Source organism: Microcaecilia unicolor, chromosome 9 (assembly GCF_901765095.1).
Source record: "Microcaecilia unicolor chromosome 9, aMicUni1.1, whole genome shotgun sequence".
Classification (NCBI taxonomy): Eukaryota; Metazoa; Chordata; class Amphibia; order Gymnophiona; family Siphonopidae; genus Microcaecilia; species Microcaecilia unicolor.
Window position 1 is genome coordinate 147,524,616 of NC_044039.1, and position 21,580 is coordinate 147,546,195.

Below are 21,580 nucleotides of genomic sequence, written 5' to 3' on the forward strand. Positions count from 1 at the left end.
TGCCCATTATATTCCTATGGGCGTGTCGGTGTTTACTGCCACCTGATTTTTACCGTGAGCTAAAAACAGTGTATCTTTGTAAAAGGCCCCGTAAGCATGTGAATCTATTATTTCACCTTATTTCTGGTGTTCCCAGCAAGTTTTGGCACGTCATAGTTATGGAAGATACGTTTTGCTAGGTGTGAGATTCTAGAGGAAGGAGCTGTTTGGACCAGTATGAATTTGTGCTGTCATGGCTAAATTAGTCTAGCTGAGGGCAAGGACACAGTTCCACACAGTATGGCTTTTCTGCTGATGATCGGCGCAGGAGTAGAGAAGGATCTATACAACACCTAAATAATGGCTGCGCTAGTGTAGGCGCGTGTTTTGGGCGTGCGCAGATCCACTTTTCAGCGCGCCTGTAAAAGAGGCTTTTTAAAAAAATTTTTGCCAAAAATGAATGTGCGGCAAAATAAAAATTGGCGTGTGTCGATTTTGGGTCTGAGACCTTACTGCCAGCCATTGACTTAACGGTAAGGTCTCACACGTTAACCGTGCAGTAATCGTCTACATGTGTAGAATGACTATTACCACCCAGCTTCTGCCGTGCGCCAGAAAATAAAAATTATTTTCTGGCGCACATAGCGGATTCGCGTGAAAAATGAAATTACCACAAGGGCCACGTGGTAGCTGGGCGGTAACTCCAAATTAGCACACATAGGCGCCTACGCAGCTTAGTAAAAAGGGCCCCTATGTTCTTTGTATTAGTACTTTCCAAGAGTATCTTTTGAATTGCTGTTTGAAAACTTTGGATCTTTCTGTGTAGAAGAGCCTGGCTGCCTTACTGTTGCACTATGAACTGATAGGGGCCCCTGTAAACCAGTCCTGTAATGCGATGGCTGAATTCTCATTGATTCTTTAGAAAGCAGAGCTGTATGCCTCTTAGTGTTCTGATTGATGCTTTGCTGTTCTATTTTTATATGGATGTTGAGTATCATACTTTGGTGTAACAAAGAGAGGGAACAAAGTACAAAAAAGGTCAAAACAGAAAAAACAGCACAAAGGGCCTTTAAAAACGAAGGGAACAAAATTCTTTCATTGAAAAAATAACTTTATTAATAACTTTGATGGTGTGCGTGTAGCTATACATTACATTCGGAGGATACCAAGTTCCACATCGTGGAATATATCATTGAAAACATCAAGACGTTTGAAAACTGTCTGTAGAATCCTCTCTTGTCATTGGTGTGACCCCTGACGCAGGTGCGGTAGCACCGAAACATGGCCCGTGTCGGGTCTTTCTTCAATCAAAGTTCATTATTTAAAGTTATTTTTTCAATAAAAGAATTTTGTTCCCTTCGTTTTTAAAGGCCCTTTGTGCTGTTTTTTCTGTTCTGAGTATCATACTTTGAACATGAAGTTGGAAATGTTTTCTATGTTTTGTTATTGTCCAACACTTGATGTATGTCCAAAGTCTACTGTTTAAACACTAACTTTGACCATTTTTACAGTGTTCATTCAAATAATTTTACAGCTTTGTTTCACTGAATTAAAAATTGTTTTGATTTAATTTAAAACAAACTAGTTCTCAATGCTACATTCTGATTCTTTCCGTGACTTTATAATTTTACAGTTAGCCAGTGGTGAAATCTGTAGTGAGGCAACATATCAACTCTGTTAACAGGCATGTCCTTGTGTCCTTAAATATTACTACTATTTAGCATTTCTATAGCGCTACAAGGTGTACGCAGCGCTGCACAAACATATGTGATGCAGAAGGGTATGTGATTATAAAATATCTTATGGCTTTTGCTACATACAATTTTTATTGTCGCCATTTACTTCTAGCTGGTAATGAGTCTTGTCCTCAGCCTCAAACCTCTGAACATCTGGCTGCTATAGAAATTATGAAATTGAAGCACATTCTGATTCTGCAGAATAAGATTGATTTGGTCAAGGAAAGCCAAGCAAAAGAGCAGTATGAGCAGATACTTGCATTTGTACAAGGTAAGTGAGTGCTGTTACCAAATGTATTTATGATTTATTGGTTCATATATATCCCACATTATCGAAAAACAATTTCAGTTCAATGTGGCTTACATACATTATAAAAGTTGAATTACAATGAGTAAGAGTTGAAGATTACAAAATGAGAGAACAATTTTTCAAGTAGTGCAATGTTATGGTGGTCAGTGGAAATACTGAAATTGATTAGTATCTTGAGATAAAATCTTTATGAACAGGAAAGTTACTAGCTCAGTTTTGTTTTGGTTTTTTTTTAGCCCATCCTGACAACGCCCAGAACGAGTTACAGAAGTTATGTTCATAATAATAAAACGTAAAACAAGACTTAATAATAAAAACAGTCAAAACATTTTCAGATTGGCAGCAATTCAGTGTAATGGTTTCTTAGCATAAATTCTAACAGTCTTCTAGAAATCACAGCCTTCTGAAAACCCAATAAATCATCGATAGATCTTACAGTGGAAGGCAACCTATTCCATATCCAAATTGAAAAGTTAGAATAGGTTCATGCCCGGGCACATTCTAGTAAGAACTCTAGCTAAGGGCAAAACAAAATGTCTCTGACTCTGGGAGTGAAGCAATATCTCAGGAACATAGTTTGGCAATTTATCACAAACATATTTGGGAGCCATACCACAAAAGACCCTGAATGCCAACACCAACATTTTAAAAACGCAGCGTTTATGGACAGTTAGCCAGTGCAATGCAAAAATAAGCGTAATATGGTCTCGAAAGCCTACATTTTTTTTTTTTTTTAAGTCTAGCAGCTGCATTTTGAACCCACTGGAGTCACTTCACACTCCTTTTAGGCAACCCCACAAACAGTATGTTGCAATAGTCAATTCGTAAAATTACATAAACAGAAAGCAGTTGTAAAATAACTCCAGATCTTACGTAATTGGTGCAAGTAATGCTAATCCCATTCTACTGCAGGCTGCCTTACAAAATGTGGGAACCCTTGCTGGTAGAGGCAGTTGGAATATTTTTTTATAGATGTAATAACCATAGTACTGGTTTCTAACTACTCAGTAAACAATCAACCAGATTTATTTTCTGGATGGTGTTCTTTGGTAGCAAGCTTTTTTGTATCTTCATTCAATATTTCAATCATCTCTCTTATTCTCATTTGTGTCGGTATCCCAGCCTAGCATGTACAGTCATTGATTAGGAGGGCTGAAGGGGATGTCTTGTCCTAAGGCTTAATCCTAAGCTCTCTTCCAGTAGCAGTTGCCATTTCCCCAAATACTCCATCTTGAGCGCCTCTGGCCTTTGTAGCTTTTGAAAGAGTGAAAAACCGATTCACTTTTGCCCGTTCTATACTACTCAGGATTTTGTAGACCTCAATCATATCCCCCTTCAGCCGTCTCTTTTCCAACTGAAGAGCCCTAACCTCTTTAGCCTTTCCTCATATAAGAGAAGTTCCATCCCCTTGGTTGCTTTTCTGTTTAAATCTGTTTTATTAACAACATCAGTAAGTGACAGGCACCTTCGTTGTTAAGAACAACATTGATACAGAATATCTTCAGACACATGCGATTCATTATGTATTTTCATTTTCCCCTCTTCCCTCCTCCTCCATCTTCCTGATTGACCTCCACTCTTGTTCCCTGTTCAAATCTATGTTATTTGTCCTGTAACTTGTGTTCAAATCTTCAAATTTCGTGGAGAAACCAACGCATGTGAACTTAAATTCTAAATAAACGCAAAGCAAGTACAGTAACAGTAGGTTCTGCTTGCCTTATACACACAGCAGTTTCTTCCCTCCCCTTGCCCCCCCACCCCCCTTTCCCTTTTATCTCTTTCCCACTTCTCACATTCAATTATCATTGGGTCATGAAGGAACAACAACCTGTAGTATCATCAGTCCCACTCGAGGGCTCAGAGGCCTTCAGCAGAATACTACTGCTTATCATAATAGACCCATTAATAAAATTAGTATCTTTCCTCTTAGTACTGTCTGTCACTTCACCCCGGCTTGGTGCTCTCACCCATCCTTTATCTGGTGTTCTCAGGAACCGAGACCGTAGTTCGGCTCAGCATGCTAGTATTGGTGCCCCCTTCTTGTTCTAGGTTGGTTTTGGATGGTCTCCCAGCCTAGGGGGGGGGGGGGGGTTCTAGGACTCAGACCAGTGGCTATCAGAAATTATGTCAGACTTTGGATTCCTCCCCCCCTCACCGTCAATGTTGAGCCAAATTATGCTATCTCTAAGAGGCACTAAAAGTTTAACAGCAGACTTCTCCCCCTAGACGGGAGGGTGTCCCACAGCGGCTCCCACAATGCCCAAAATCGCTGACCGGGCACACTGTCCATGTCAGCGATTCCACATCGATCTACTCGCATCTGTTTTATCAGTTGTGCCCTCCATACTTGCAGAGGGGGCTCCTCTTTAGATCTCCAGAATTGCAGGATTGATGCAATTCCAAAATTTACTGCCAGCCTAGCAAATGCCCTCTGGGGGCTCCATTGAGAATTTGAAACAATGAAGTAAGAATAGGGGATTCCTGAGAAAGGTGCAGTGCCATATCCGATCTGTCTCTCGTCCCACCCTTTGCCAAAACCGTGCAGTGTACTTGCAGCTCCAAAACATGTGCCCCAGTGTGGCTAAGCCATGGTTGCACTTGGGGCAGTTCCCAGTTCCTGCAATCCCTGCTCTAAGAGCCCTACGGGGGGGACCTGTGTGTTCTCAGTACCCATCTATACAGTCTCTCTCTCTGTGGCACCGAGAGCCTCTGTGTGTATAATGATTTTAGAAACGTCCTACAGAGATCTCACAGCCCAGAGACCACTCTCGAGCTAGCCAGACAGAGTCCAGCTCTGCGGTCGTGTCTTTTAATTGTTGGTGATAAAACCTCAGGGGCACCGGGACCTGGGCACCCAGGGTGAAGTCCTCAGATAGGACCTCGGCCACATCTTCAGTCAAATCTGCCCATTCTAGGGAGGAGACATAATGCCTGAGCTGATAATATGCAAAGTGGTACCCCCCCTGGATTTTATATTTCAGTTGTAGTTCTGGATACGAGTATATTTCCCCTTCTTCCGTCACTATATGTGCTAGGTACACCATTCCCGTTTTTGCCCATTTGGTAAATATACTACCCCCCCTGACCTGGTGGGAAAGCCGGATTATCACAGATAGACAGCCATGGAGATGTCCGAACTGAAAAATGATGACGTTTGCACACCCATCTCCAGGTTTCCCTAAGGGCTCCCACCACCGGGTGAATTTTAAAGACGTGTCTGGGGAGTCTACCCCCGGTGTGGAGCAAGTGACTAAAATGTACTCCTGGGAATCTGGAAACCTCCACCGACGTCAATGAGAAATCTGTGGTCCCTCGGTACCAATCATTGATATGGAGCATAGAGCAGGCGACCGTTAGGAACCTAACATTTAGGAGACCCATTCCCCCCTTCGTCCCTCGGGGATGCAATTTGTTGGTACGGTGTTCTAGGTTTTTTTCCCCTGCCACAGATAGCCCTGGATCAACCTTCTCAATGTTTTTTCATCTCTGCTCTTTAAAAAAAAGGGGTAATTGCTGGAATACATATAGCCATCGAGGGGCGATCACCATATTGAAGAGCGCAATTCGGGCCCATATAGTGAGTGGCAGCTCCCGCCACATGGATAGCTTGCACTTCGTCATGTCTAGTAGTGGGTCCACATTGTCCTTGTATAGGGAAAATTGACTGTTGGAAAGAATCACTCCCAAGTATTTCAGTTTGGAGTCTACCCATCTGAGGGGGAATCTTCCCTTCCACTTCCCTCTTATGCTGCCGCCTATGAGTAGTGCACATGATTTGGTGTAATTAAGGGCAAACCCGGATAATTGGCCGTACTCCTGAATCACTGTTAACGCCATTTCAAGAGATCGTTGTGGTTCGGTGAGAACCAGTAAAACGTCACCTGCGTATGGTAGCGTCCGCACTTCCCGATCTCCCACCCTCACGCCACTGATCCCAGGATCAGAGTTGAGAAGCCGAAGCAATGGTTCCAGGGCTAGGTCGAACAGCAGGGGGAAAAGGGGGCAGCCTTACCTCTTACCTTGGCATATGGGAAACCCTGCTGATGTTGACCCGTATGTGTGCCCTCATATCTGTGTAAAGAGCCCGCCTTGCTTGCTGTATCCCGTCCGGCAATTCCACCCATTTCATAGTTTCAAATAGAAAATCCCAGCTGACCCTATCGAATGCTTTAGCGGCGACCAGACTAATCAATATTCCAGGGATGTTTTGATATCTACAGTGGGCCATTGCGAGTAAAGTTTTCCGTACATGTATTACCGAATGTCTCTGAGGAATAAATCCCACCTGTGTAGGCCCAATAATAGTGAGGAGGCACTTTTTTAATCGCTCCGCTAGGATCTTTGCTAATGATTTAATATCTACGTTGATTAATGAGGTGGGTCGTAGGATTCTAGTTCCTCAACTGAGTTCCCAGGTTTTAATAACAGGGATATGCTTGCAGTATTCTCGTGCACTGGGAACCGTCCCTCCTGGATAACTGCTTGGTGGTAAGCATAAAGGGGGACTATCAAGGAGTGCTGTATGATTTTCTAGAACTCTCCACAATATCCATCCACCCCTGGGGCTGAGAAGGACTTCAGTCCTTTTATCGAGTCCGGTAGCTCTTTGGGCTGTAGTGGGGAATCCAAAAGGGTCACCTCAGGTTCCTTTAGTGTCAGAATCTGGGCTTTCAATAAGAGCTCACGTATATCTGTCTCTTTTTGTCTTTCTTGACCTCTTAATATTCTTTCCCTTTTATTCTATATGTTCTGTCTCCTTTGCTCCCTTCCTGCTACCTTTCCTCCTGTTTCTTCCTGGCACATTGGCATCAGGAGGAAGACTGCCTGAGCCTGACCTCCTAGCGGATGGATGACTTGATACCAGCCTGTGCTAAACCTTGCCCCAGGTATTGGTAGTCAAGCTGTGTTGAAGATTGGAGGGATGAATGGGGTAGATGTTTGTCTGCTGGTCAGGGGGTGGAGAAAGAAGGTCATTAGGGACCATGTGCTGGTCAGGGGGTGGAGAAAGAAGGCCATTAGGGACCATGTACTGGTTCTGACAAATGTTAAGCCAGCATTTCAGCCCCCTGCTAAGTGTCTTGCCATCCAGTGCTACCGCTAATTGGGTGATGAGCTCACGTATATCTGTCTCTTCCCCCCCCCCCCCCCCCCCCCCCCCCCCCCCCCCCGTTCCCCGGTGTAGAGTCTTTCAAAGTGTTCCTGTAGGGTGCTGAGGATCTTGTCCGGCCTATTGGTAATGTTCCCCCCTCTATCTCTGATCACCGGGATAGTCCTGTTCCCTCCCTTTTTCTGGACAAGTCTAGCCAGTAGACCCTCTGCCTGATTACCGAATCTGTGGAACCTGTATTTTTGGAAGGTCTGGTTCCTGACCATGTTTTCATGAAGGAGTGAGTTAATGGCCGCCTGAATGGCTAAGTAATTACGGTATCTTTGTTTGCTTCTGTTGGTTGTGCCAAGTGGCGACGCCTGGCTTTTTGTAACTGTCTATTCAGGTTCATCAGGTTGCTTGCCAATTTCTTTCGCCTGGCTGCTATATATGCAATCAAGTCGCCCCGTAGGACTGCCTTCCCAGTGCACCAGAACAATTGGGGTCGAATTGGTGTTCCTTGTGTAATGTGAAGTCCTCCCACCGTGTCTGCAAAAACTTCTGGAATGACTTGTCCTTAGCTAGGTAACTAGGAAAGCTCCAACGTCTGTCCGACTAGAAGCTGCAAGGGGCATCCAAATCGAACCAGATGGGACTGTGATCCGAGATCAGTATCTCTTCTATTTTAGAGTCTCTGACGCAGTGGAAGAGACCCTCCGACACAAACAAATAATCCAACCTCCCCCATGTGCCGTGGACTCTCGATCTATGTGAGTACTCTCGGACCCCTGGGTGTAAGTTCCTCCAGACATCTACCACCGAGAGAGAGTCCCCAAATTCCCGCAATGCCCTGCTTTCCTTTTGGCCTTCCTGCATTTGCGCTCTAACTCCCGTACAATCTATCTGGGGGTCTATCACTGAGTTCATATCTCCCACTATTATCAGGTCTTTCCCTTGGAATTGCAGCAATTGGCCTAACAATTTGGGGAAAAAGGTCCTCTCTGGTGGGGTGGGGGCATATATATTTAATAGGTATAACTCTCTGCCTTACAGCCATATTTTGACCAATAAGTATCACCCTGATGGGTCTTGTAGTATCTTTTCTACGGAGTAGGCTAAGCGCTTATGGAAACAAATTGCCACCCCCCCCCCCCTTCGCCCCTCCGAGGAGGCATAGACTACTTGTCCAATCCACCCCTGCTGTAACTTGTCATGTTCTGCATCTGACAGTCGCGTTTCTTGTAGGCATGCAGTGTCGGCCTTTAAGTGTTTTAAATGCGCTAAAATCTTTTTTTCTTTTGATCGTGGAACCAATACCCCCTACATTCCAAGTCAATACTTTACAGTGTGTTACAGATAAAAGTGTTATAATAGCTAGACATTAATTTTAACTTTGCGGCCCCTGGGTCCCAGCCCATACCCAGTGGGCGTATTGTATATTTGGCCTCTTGAACAGTTTTCTTTACCTTCGCATGCCGTACATTACTCCTGTTCCATGTGACACCTTTATGAGGATAGTCATTTCTGACAGGTTGAGAGCCCTCCCCTTCTGCATTCCACCATTTATGAGAACCCCTTGGTCCCCCCCCCTCCTCCCTTGTCCCCCCTCCTCCCTCCCTCCCTCCCACCCTGCCCATCCCTTCCCGTTATAGCCCTCGTACCCATTGACTTCTGTCGCCTATTAGAAGCCCCTTGTCTTGTCTAACCCAGCATTGTATAGTTCCTGTTCCCTCTATCCCCTAAGAAGGTTCCTTTTAACCTTTGAACATTTAAACATTTAAGCAAACACCCAGGTAAAGCCAGTGTTCCCAGGGAATGAAACCTCCCCATATCCTTACTCTGTTAAGATCAGTCTATGTATACTTAGCGTGAAACCACAAGTCCTTTAATCTTGTGCCCATCCGCGGCTTTATTCTTCGTATTACTGTAGTTGTGGCCTCTCGCGGAGGGGGTTTTCTTGGGCCACTTCGGAATCTCTCGGCCATGGGATGATTTATGTGTCAGGGTCCTTCAGTTCTGTGTCGATAAACTGTTGACCTGGAGCCGACTGAAATGAGCGCCATTGGTTCCCATGTTGGATCTTTAGGATTGCAGGATACATTAGCATAAATCTAGTGTTCTTGGTGACCAGTGCTGAGCAGATGGGATGGAATCGGCGTCTCTGTTCCTGTACTCCTGCCGAATAATCCTGGAAAAGTTTTATCGGAGTGCCCTTGTATGAGAGGGAGTCTTGCTTCAGTCGGAAGCCCCGCATAATTTCCTCTTTATGAAGTTATCAATAGAAATCAAAGAAAATAAGATGATACATTTTTTATTGGACATAACTTAATACATTTCTTGATTAGCTTTCGAAGGTTGCCCTTCTTGGTCAGATCGGCAACCTTCGAAAGCTAATCAAGAAATGTATTAAGTTATGTCCAATAAAAAAGGTATCATCTTATTTTCTTTTCCATGTTTTATTTTGTTTGATTTCTATTGATAACCTTAAGAGTGGACTAACACGGCTACCACACTCCTCTTTATGAAGATAATTGAGCACTTTTATGATAAGTTCTTGGTCTTTGCATACCTTGTTGTCACTTCCCCAGCCTATGGGCTCGTTCAATACACAGCTCCCCATAGCTGTCCGAGAGGGCCAGTTCTTTTTTCAGCCACTGTTCCAGAATGTGTCCCAGTGTCCTCTCTGGAATTTTCTCAGGGAGGCCAACAAATCGCAGGTTGTACCTCCGCGCTCGGTTTTCCATGTCCTCTATTTTCTCCTGTTGCGATTTAAGCTGTTCCTTTAATCTGGAGATCTCCTGTGCATGGCGAGACACTGAGTCCTCCACTTCCGCGATCCGGGTTTCAGCTTCACCCAGTCTCTTCATTGTATCCACCATGGAGGATTCTACATTCTTCAGCTGTTCCGCCAGTAGGTCAAGGCTGCACTCACAGCCAGGGTAATTTGTGTCAGCTGTTTTTCAGTAAATTCCCCTGTCTGTAGTTTTTGTTTCCGCCATTTTGTAGCTAGATTTGGGAGAAGATATTTTCTCTTTTTCAAATTTCATTCCTCTGTAGGTGGATCCTGAGGCATGGCTTCATGCAAGAGATGAAACAAAGTCCCAACTTGCCGCCTCACCTCAGATTGGTAAATGTGCCAGTAGATTCCTCAGCAATTCTTTGTCTAATGTCTGATAGAATTAAGATGATTCGGATATGTATTCCATACAGATACAGTGTTATGTGGACTTGTGGTTCGTGACTTGGCTTCTGTGGTGAGTTCTGGTCACTCTTAAGATGCTCAGCAAGTTTAGAGGGGGCAGGTAGGCGGATTCATTGCAGCGTAGGTTGTATTGCGCTCCTCTTGCCCTGCATTATTGTCGCCGTATGCGGGGGGGGGGGGTGAACCGCTCGCCGGGCACTGCCTTGATGCTTATTCCTCGCCTGGATAGCGGCTCTAGCGGTCCCACCTCTGGTCTGGGTTTCGCGCCACGCCGCTCCCGGTACGTGCCTCGTGTGCTCTGGCCATTCCATGGCACCTGGGGATTAGCTGGTTTAGCGTTCTCTCCCCACAGGGCCTCTCAGTATGGTCCCTAGTTTCTCGGACCTCCCTCTGTGTGCGCGCCTTGGGGCTACCTCGCTTACCGCTTGGCTCCGTGCGGTTTGGATCTGCGTCTCGGATTAGGCCTCCGTCTTCTCCGTTGGTTGCTTTTCATTGAACCTTTTCTAATTCTGTTATATCTTTTTTTTTTTTTTTTTTTTAATTCTCTTTAAAATAAGCCCTATAAGCCAAAATCTAAATTTTAAACTTATTTCAAGTTATTTAGTTACTTTAGCTTTGTCATATGTACCTAACTGAGCTCTTAGATCTCTGGCAGACCTTTGCATGGTAATCTTCATCCCTCTAAAACTCACTGGGTTGTTAGCCAAAAAAAAATGCAGATTCTTGAGTACCTCCCTACCTTTGGAACTACTACTATTTAACATTTCTAAAGCGCTACCAGGGTTGCGCAGCACTGTACAATTAACAAAGAAGGACAGTCCCTGCTCAAAGGAGCTTACAATCTATTACTCTTAAGGCAAAGGTAAACCTGAAAAGATATAAATTTATTGTTAAAAGCTCTCTTTTTTTTTTTTTTTTTTAATTGCTTTTGAAGGACATAGTCTATAAAGACGACCACCCTGTCAGTGGCTAGGCAGATAAATGGTATTAGTTTTATTATTTTGTGTCTCTCTCTCAGTTGGCTGTGGTGTTTCCAGTTTAACGGATTTTTCCTTTTGAAATCTTTATTGTACACTGCTGTGATCCTAATAGCTATAGCGATATGCCAAGTTTTTAAATAAACATAGTTCTTAAATTTTTAATCAGAATCTTGTAGTTAGAATTGCTTGTGACTCATGGGTTCCATGTTCCCCATCTTGGATTTGTCTGCACCAATCAACTGCCTGTTACCTCCAAATACCAGATCCCTTGGTAAGAGGGACTCTGTTGAGCAGTGTTTACAATCAATCATAGCTCTGTCTCAACGGCACAAATGACTGTAATTGTTTTCTCCTCTTCTGGAATATTTATACATATTTAATGATATTTATACATATTTAATGATGCCCACCTATTTGATATGGGAAAATATTGTGACCTGACATTTTGCTACTTTCTGAATGTCCAGATTCAACTACCTTCATAATTTTGGTGTTCATAGAAGCCAATATTTAAAAGATTTGTTCTGATGATCTGGGAGTTAACTGGCCCAATATTTTGATTTTTAAACATCTCTCCCACCAATGCTGACTGCATAAATTTTATATAGGCAGCTCATTGGATATACAAAATTTAGTTATCCAAAGGCAGCACTTGAATCATCTAGGGGCATAATTTTCAGTGTCATTTGACATTGTTTAGACTTAACCACATAGGTTGGGGCACACAAATAGCAGGCCTAAAGTTAATTGGGTAAGGTTTATCCCAATAACTTTAATGGGATAATCAACTATGTTCGACTGCTGAATATAACCAGATAAAGCTATTCAAATAAATCTATTGATGAACTTTATCTGCTTGTCATCCTACTGGATGTTGGACCCATGGCATTTATTTATGACTTTTTAATTGATTTTTATACGTGTCAACAACGTCAACAAGAAAAGAGCAGCAACATCATTATATAAAACAAACATTTCACTATACAAACTTCCTTGTCATCAAGCAGATGAATCCATTATGAATGGGTTGTGTCCATCAACCAGCAGGGGGAGATAGCACTGAAAAACCATAGTACCTCATGGCCAGCTAGCTCCATCTGCCTCTTCAGTATTCTCATCTCCCCAGCAGGGTTGGACGCAGTTTATTCAGCTCCTTCAAAAATCTGCCTGGGGTGGCTCCTGTGCTTTGGCCAGTGGTAGCAGGGGTGTTGGGGGCTATTGCAGGTCCACTTTGAAGGCACATAGGTTTGCCCTTTCCCTGCCTTACCTGGCCCCCGATGTGGATGTAGACACATAGGTTTGCCCTGTCCCTGTCTTTTCCCACACTCTCTTTGTGGGTGCAGGCACATTGGTTAGTTCTTTCCCTGCCTTTCCCACTCTACCGATCCTCCGGAGTTGGAAATTTGCCTCTATTGCTGTTGCCTCTAACTTTCCTCACAGCGTTTAAAAAAAAAAAAAAAAAGTTGTGTCGCACTTTGGCGCTGCAATTCCAGAAAAGAGGTTTTCTTCTGATTGTGCAGTGTGACTGGAGCTCTGTGGACTCTGTCTGGTGAGGTAAGAGCGTTTTGTAGCTCCTCCGGGGAGGGCCGCGATCGGGACGTTTTTGGCACGAATCCGCCATTTTGAATTTTCTGCCGTTTTCGGCAATGGCTGCAGAGGTTGTTAAGCGCTGTTCCCCTTGTGGCAAGCGCAGATCTGCAGCAGGGCCCTGTAAATCGTGCTCTTCAGACGTCAGGGCTGGCCTGAGCGTGGCAAGCAAGGTTTCTTCCCGCTCAGTGGAGCTGGCAGCGGGCGCCATTTTGGATGCGCCGCATGGCGCGACCCCCGCAGAAGCGGAAGGGTTTGAATCTGGAGGGGAGCCTCATGTGGAGGCTAACAGGGGAGCTTCTATCCCCGGAGTGGAACCGGGAGGCCATGGTGAGCCCTTCTCCCCTGAGTTTGTGTTGCTGCTGCATAAAGCATTCATGTTAAAAAGAGCTCTTCCGCAGGGGTCTCATTCTGCCCTGCTGCCTGTTCCCCTTCCAGTGGAGCCTGGCCTCGGATTGCTGTCAGGCGCGTTTTCCCCTGACAGCTGGCCACAAGACAAGCGCAGAAGGATTAATTCCCCTTCAGAGAGTAGTGCACCCCCCTTCTTCCCCCCCCCCTCCCGTGTCGGGATATGAGGATTCTGAGGGGTCTGGCAGAGGAAGATGCAGGATTGCCACCGGATCCAGATGATCCTTCCGCGGTGAGGATTTTCCACCGCGACGAGCTGCCAGCGCTTATTTCTGATGCCTTGCAGGTCCTCTGTATTGAAGATCCTGGGAGTGGTGAAGCCTCCTCTGGTAATCTGAGGATGGCAAGTACTAAGAAGCCTGCTCGAGCCTTTCCTTTGCATGACTCCATCCAAGAGCTTATTTCAGCTCAATGGGCTGACCTTGAGGGGCCTTTGAAAGTCGCCAGGGCAATGGGGCAATTATACCCTCTATGTGAGGAGCATTTGGCGCGCCTAGCAGTGCCTAAAGTGGATGCCTTAGTCACGGCTGTGACAAAGAGGACTACCCTCCCAGTTGAAGGAGGAGTCGCCCTGAAGGACATGCAGGACCGACGCCTGGAATCAGCTCTGAAACGGTCCTTTGAAATTTCAGGCCTATCCTTACACTGGGCCGAGCTACATCTGCAGTTTCTGTCAGCAGCTCATATTGTAGTCAGAGCAACGTGCAAGCCGATTATCTAAGCAGGCATCAAATCGACCCAGCGGAGTGGGAACTGGCAAACGAAGTGTTTCTTCAGATCTGTGCCAAGTGGGGGACGCCTGTAGCGGATCTTATGGCCTCAAGTGCAAATGCCAAAGTCCTGTGCTTTTACAGCAGATGGAGAGATCCTCGCTCGGCAGGGTTGGATGCTTTGATAGGGCGAGTACTCCTGCAGATTCGGCTACATCAAGGAGAAGTGGTTCTCATTGCCCCGGATTGGCCCAGGAGGCCGTGGTATGCGGACCTCCAGCGGATGCTGGTAGAGGCTCCCCTTACTTTGCTTCTGGTACCGAATCTGTTGGCACAGGGACAGGTGACCATGGAGGACGCCTGCCGCTTTGGTCTTATGGCATGGCTATTGAGAGGGTGCAATTGAGAGACAAGGGTTATTCCAGTAAAGTCATTTCCACTCTCCTTCAGGCCCGCAAGCATTTCACTTCCGTGGCTTATGCCAGGATTTGGCGCCAATTTGAGGCTTGGTGTGCTGCTAAAGCAATTACACCTATGCGGGCTTCTGTCTCACCGATACTTGACTTTTTGCAGGATGGTTTACAAAGGTCTTGCCTATAATTCCCTGCATGTTCAAGTGGCAGCCTTAGCATGTTTTCAAGGGAAGGTCGCTGGCCTCACCCTGGCTGCTTATCCGGATGTGGCACAGTTTCTTAGCGGGGTGCTTCGGCTGCGGGCTCCGTGTCCGGCCTGGAACCTGGGGTTAGTTTTAAAGGCCCTTCAGTGTTCGCCTTTTGAGCCACTAAGGCGAGCTTCAGAGAAGGATGTGACCCTAAAGACGGTCTTTTTGGTGGCCATTACTTTGGCGAGACGGATGTCTGAGCTCCAGGCGCTGTCCTGTTGAGACCCTTTTCTGCAATTTTCAGAGTGCGGAGTTATGGTACGTATGGTGCCTTCCTTCCTGCCTAAGGTGGTTTCAACGTTTCACCTAAACCAGCCTATTTTCCTGCCTTCCTTTTCCAGAGAGGAGTTTCCAGAAGCCTTTGGGCAATTGCACCTCCTAGATGTGCGAAGGGCTCTGTTGCAGTATCTGCGCATGTCAAATGCTTTTATTTATTTATTGCATTTGTATCCCACATTTTCCCACCTCTTCGCAGGCTCAATGTGGCTTACAATATATCATGAATAGTGGAAATATATGAGAAAATAAACATTTAGTATTACAGAAGGATCTTGGGTAACATGATAATGATAAAACATGATTATAGTGTAACAAGCAAATGTTATAAGACAATTCTGGTTATCTGTGTGGAGTTTACATTTCTTGATCTTTGTGGTATGCCTTGTTAAAGAGATGGGTCTTTAGTAGTTTGTGGAAGTTAGTTAATTCATAGATCGTTTTTAAGTTGCGCGGCAGTGCGTTCCAGAATTGTGTACTCAGGTAGGAAAAGGTTGACGCATGCGTTAGTTTGTATTATAGACCTTTACAGTTGGGGAAGTGAAGATTAAGGAATGTGCGGGCTGATTATTTAGCATTCCTGGGTGGTAAGTCTATCAGGTCTGACGTGTAGGCTGGGGCATCTCTGTGTGTGATTTTGTGAACTAGGGTACATATATTTTGAACGTAATGCGTTCTTTAAGTGGGAGCCAGTGTAGCTTTTCTCATAGGGGTTTAGCACTTTCATATTTTGTTTTACCGAATATGAGTCTAGCTGCAGTGTTCTGAGCTGTCTGAAGTTTCTTGATTATTTGCTCTTTGCAGCCAGCGTAGAGTGCGTTGCAGTAGTCTAAATGACTGAGAGGCATATTTTCAAAGCACTTAGCCTTCCAAAGTTCCATAGAAACCTATGGAACTTTGGAAGGCTAAGTGCTGTGAAAATATGCCTCTGAGTACCATTGATTGTACCAGGTTGCGGAAGACTGTCCTTGGGAAGAAAGGTCTTACTCTTTTTAATTTCCACATTGAGTGGAACATTTTCTTGGTTGTGTTTTTCGTGTGACTCTCAAGTGTTAGGTGTCGGTCAATGGTAACTCCAAGAATTTTTAGGGTATCCGAGATTGGAAGATTCATTTTTGGTGTGTTAATGGTGGTGAATTTGTTCGTGTTATGTTGGGAGGTGAGTATTAGGCATTGGGTTTTTTCTGCATTGAGTTTCAGCTGAAATGCATCGGCCCACGAGTGCATGATATGTAGGCTTTGGTTGATGTCATTGGAAATTTCCTTTAAATCTTGTTTAAATGGGATGTAGATCGTTAACGTTGTCTGCGTACATGTATGGGTTGAGGTTTTGGTTTGATAGTAGTTTGGCCAAGGGTATCATCATTAAGTTGAATAAGGTCGGTGAGAGGGGGGATCCCTGTGGAACTCCGCATTCAGGTATCCATGTGGCTGATGTAGTCGAATTGGATGTCACTTGGTATGATCGTGTGGTTAGGAACCCCTTGAACCAGTTGAGAACGTTGCCTCCAATTCCGAAGTACTCGGATATGTAGTAGTATTCCATGATCAACCATGTCGAAGGCACTAGACATGTCAAATTGTAGAAGTAGTATGTTCTTGCCAGTTGCAATCATTTGTTTGAATTTATTCATGAGAGTAACTAGTACTGTTTCAGTACTGTGGTTAGTCCGAAATCCTCTGTTCATCTTTTTGTCCTGTTATCAGGTCCGCGCAGAGGGTCTCCAGTGTCTAAAGCCACTATAGCCCGTTGGCTCAAGGAAGCTATTTTTTTTCAGCCTATCTGCTGTCTGGCCAGCCTCCGCCTGAAGCCTTCAAGGCACATTCCACAAGAGTGATTTCCTCTTCTTGGGCTGAAACTGGAGCACTCTCTCTTCAAGAGATTTGCAGTGCAGCGACATGGGCTTCTCAGCTCTCTTTTGCCCGATATTACAGGCTGGATGTGGCTGCCAGAAGAGACGCACATTATGGAGCACAAGTGCTGGCGCGTGGTGTGGCTTGTTCCCACCTTATCTAGAGATTGCTTTGATACATCCCATTCATAATGGATTCATCTGCTTGATGCCAAGGAAGGGAAAATTAGGTTCTTACCTTTTGTAATTTTCTTTCCTTTAGTCATAGCAGATGAATCCATGAGCCCTCCCTCAGTGATTCATTGTGTGATTGTTGTTTTATGTTCAGTTTTTTCCTGTAGATATGTTCCCTCATTGGGAGAAGTTGGAAAACAGTCTTCAGGATTTCTGTTCTGTAATAGGAGGTTGAGTTCGTCCCTCCTTTGTGTTATTGCTCCTGTTCTGGGGCGTTCATCCACTGTGAGGAAAGTTCATGTTATGCTACTTTGCAGTGAACACTGCTTTGGAAGCTTCAAATACTGAAGAGGCGGATGGAGCTAGCTGGCCATAAGGCACTATGGTTTTTCAGTACTCTCTATCTCCCCCTGCTGGTTGATGGACACAACCCATTCGTAATGGATTCATCTGCTATGACTAAAGGAAAGAAAATTACCAAGCTAAGAACCTAATTTTTTCCCTTATAACCTATACCCAATCCCATCCCTAATCCCCCCTCCCCACCTAAGAAAAAAGTATATATAAGTGTGATATTGATCGGTGATTAGCTATATTAAAGGCAGACTAACTAAGAAAGTTGTCCCAGTCACTTAATTAGGAGTTCTCTCCATATGCCATATAGCTCATGAACTTTTTTTAAATCATAGGTGCCAATTCCTGTGCGATGCAGTAACTTTAGTCATTAAGGGCCTGTTTTACAAAGCCGCACTGCCAATTCTCGGTGTGGCAAATGAGAGGAAGCCCATTAATTCCTGTGGGTTTCCTCTCATTTGCTGCACGGGAATTGCTAGCGTGGCTTTGTAAAAGAAGCCCTCAGTAAACATAGCCAACTTTGCATATGGCTTTTTTTTTTATGCAGGGTTGTTAGTGTGTGTAGTTTCCTGTGTTTAGGGTATTTTAAATCTGTGCGCACCATAATATACTCTAGTCTTGTTTTGAATTGTGTGCTTTGCTTGGCCACAAGAAATAGAAGCATTAAGTGTTCTTTTGTTGACTGTCCCTAAAGTATTAATGCTTGTGCTTTTTATTTATTTGTTGCATTTGTATCCCACATTTTCCCACCTATTTGCAGGCTCAATGTGGCTTACATTATTCCATAATGGTGATCGCCATTTCCGGAATGAGAAATACAAAGTGGTATTGCATTAAAGTTCATAAGTGACAGAGTAAATTAAGCAGTCAAGTATAGAGATGTTAACTATAATTTTAGAATGTTAACTATAATTTGTCTCCTGAGTAAAATCAACAAACTCATTTTTCTTTGTTTAAACAGGTACAGTTGCTGAAGGAGCTCCAATTATTCCCATCTCTGCCCAACTGAAATACAATATTGAGGTCGTCTGTGAATACATAGTAAAGAAAATTCCAGTGCCTCTCAGAGACTTCACCTCAGAACCAAGGCTTATTGGTATGTATAAAGCAATTCTTGCTTTAAATACATGTGTGTGTTGGTTTTATTTTTAAAGGCCAATCATATTGTATGTTACTGTTCTCTCTGGCCTATCCGTGCCCAGTTATCTTGTCCACATTGCTACAGATGCATCCCAAACACCAACCATAGAGTGTTCACCTGGAAGATTTCTTCTTACCCAGAACAGTCTTTTCTCTTCCTCTTTTGTATTCCATCATCTTGTGTAGAAAAACATAAGAGTTCTGCCTGGGTTGATTCTAGAGATAACTTTCCCATGCCTAACCACAAAGCTCTGTAATAATTTAAATAGTCAACACTTCTAATATGGCCAGTGGTTAAATGTTCAGCTTTCCAGGTTCTCTGCGTAGCCTGCCAGGAAGACCTGGCTACACGAGCACCTGCATTTCCAATAGGACATCTGTTTCTTACGGAACTTGCAGTCTGTCAGACAAACCTGCCCATATTAACATTTGGCTGTATATTCTGGTGCCAGTACTTGTACTGCACCATGAATGTTTAAACATATGCTGCTAGGTGTTTTCTGCTCTCTCCTCCTTTAAGAACAGGTGATAACATGTCTGCTTATCACTTGCTGCCACTGCCTATCCTGGGAGTGCATTCCACACGTCTGCCTTCCTTTCCATGAAAATAGTTCCTGACTTTGCTTCTCAGTTTACCCTTTTGTTCTAGAACATACAAGAAGCAAACTGTTTCAAGAGAAGTATGTGGTTAATACCCATTTAGGGGCCCATTTTCAAAAGAAAAGAATGCAGAAAGTGGCACAAGGGGCAGATGGATGTGTTTCTAACGTGAAAAATGTTTAAACCATATAATCAAACAAACATAAAAAAAGTTTGATATTCACCAAATGAAAGATGTTTTAAAAGATGGCCGTTGTTACGTGATGTACATTTTTTTTTTTTTTTTTTTTTTTGTCATAAAGGGCAGCAAAACAATTTCCTTGTGCCAGAAAAAACCCCATTGTGAATTAGACCTGCTTTAAAAGTGACTAACTCAGGGAGGAAGTGACATCAGCGCTGCCAATGGCTGCTTAGAGCCAGGGCTCTGCTTGGTCGCAGCACTAAACAATCTTTTTGCTTGTCCCTCTCAATGATATTGGTAGTGCTGGGCTAGTAGCTGGAAGCTGCAAACTTCCTGGTCTGAATAGTGCTTTTCTGTCTGCTGAACGAGTTTAACACGAGGTGAGAGCATGGAGACAAGATGGCGCTGACACTGATGAATTGGACTGCACCATGGATGCTGATAAACAGGGGATCCCTACTGGAACGTTACAGGTTTTGCAATGGATGTTTGAAAAAATTTGAGAGAATTCCAGCAGGTTCGCCAGGACATTAAGGATGCGGTGGAGGATATTATGAAGGACTTGTTCGGATTGGTGGCTAGCCAGGAAGAGGTGGAAAAATATGTATTCCTGTGATGCGCAAATAATGGAGCTAAAAGTAGGTATGGGTACATCAGAAAAAGAGTTGAGTTGTGGGACAAGGTAGATACTGGGCTAGATGGACCATTGGTCTGACCTAGTATGGCTATTCTTATGTTGTGCATTTAGGGGAACCCGGAGGAAGAAGCCTTCATGGACTGTTCATATGTGGTACAAGAAATAGCGTAAATGCTATTAAAGCAAGATACTGTGTTGGAGACTGCTAGTATTAAGATCAAAATTGATAGAGCCCTCGCAAGGACAACTGCGTGTATACATGATTCTTCCATAATGGAATTCATTCTCGAGGTGGCTAGAAAGGAAAAGTCAATCTCTTGAAAAACATAAATATTGAAATTTATCCTATGTCTCGAATTACTCTCCAGGAGAGAAAAGAATTTAGGAGAGTGACTTTATTTCTTCAAATTGAGCAAGTTAGATACAAATGAGTATATCCTTCAGGCTTGTTATTGAGGAGAGCTACCCATAAGGTATAAATGGTGGATGAGGCGTGGCAGCTGTTGGTGGTACTCAATGTTGATAATATCCTGGAGAAAGTTTGTGTGAAAGGTGCAAAAAGCAATCTACCACCCCCATCTTCTAAGTGGCGGCAAGTGGTCAAATGCAGGAAGCTGTCTGTTCTCTCTGATTCTCACGTTGGAAGATTATTCCTCTACTAGAGGGGATACTTGAGGGGTTTTGTTTTTTTTTTTTTCTTGTAGTCTTTGAGTAATCATCTGTGGTTATCATCACTTGGGGGACATGCTTACTTTCAGAGACTTAAGACATAAGACTTATCAAAAGGGAATGGAAGCAGTTTTTCTTTCCACAGGAGCTATCGACACTTATGCTTGAGGGTATTATATAACTTCCCATCTGTTGGAAGGTGGTAGTGTTCCAAATGTTTAAGTAGTGTTAAGCTATATTCTGTGTTCACAGGACTTGTGTGGGGTATCTTTCTGGATGTTACATAGATATGGATGATACATAGATATGTGGTCTATTTTATATTAAATGTTTGAGGGGGACAAGTAAGCTTGTGTTCAGTGAATCTGCTGGAGGCACTGACGGGCATTACCTCAACTTTGATTCGGTCACAATATGATGTGGCTGGTTATGGGGGGAGGAAGGGGGGATGTATGCTGAAAAGATGGAAAGAGCTGTACTGGTTATAAGTCACTGGTCATTCAGTGCAATGGGTAGCACAAATTTTAGGGTGGGTACCCTGACTATTAAGGGACTGAATTCACCCTGGAAAAGGAGTTTCTTTAAAGAGCTGCACAGATTACTTTTAGATGTCATATTTTTCTACAGGAAACTCATCTTACTAAACTCATCTTACTGAAACAGCAGCAAAATTGTTTATTCACAAGCAATATGCTCACATTGTGTGTCATTATGTTGTCCAAGATTCTTCTGTAACACTAAATGTCTTACACTATCTGCTTGTTATGCTACTATTATGTTTTATCATTACCATGCTGCTTAAGATCTAAATGTATATTTTCTAATATATTTTCAACATCCATGTTGTACTGTAAGGCACATTGAGCCTGCAAAGAGGTGGGAAAATGTGGGATACAAATGCAATAAATAAATACCAGCACAGAAGGCAAACAAAAAGGGGGGGGGGGCACTTCTATACTTAAGACTTCCCTTTATACTTGTGGAGACAGTAAAAGCCATGGACGGGCAGGTAATAGTGGTCTTTGGAAACTTACAAG

General features: G+C 43.9%; 1 protein-coding gene across 1 annotated transcript in view; it reads left to right on the forward strand.

Moving 5' to 3' along the window:
* Positions 1–21,580, forward strand: part of LOC115478205 (eukaryotic translation initiation factor 2 subunit 3) — a 62,479-nt gene that overhangs the window by 16,168 nt on the left and 24,731 nt on the right. The window contains exons 6-7 of the mRNA XM_030215499.1: positions 1,828–1,986; positions 18,278–18,412. Of these exons, the coding sequence (XP_030071359.1) occupies positions 1,828–1,986; positions 18,278–18,412 (294 nt within the window). The remainder of the gene's footprint in view (positions 1–1,827; positions 1,987–18,277; positions 18,413–21,580) is intronic.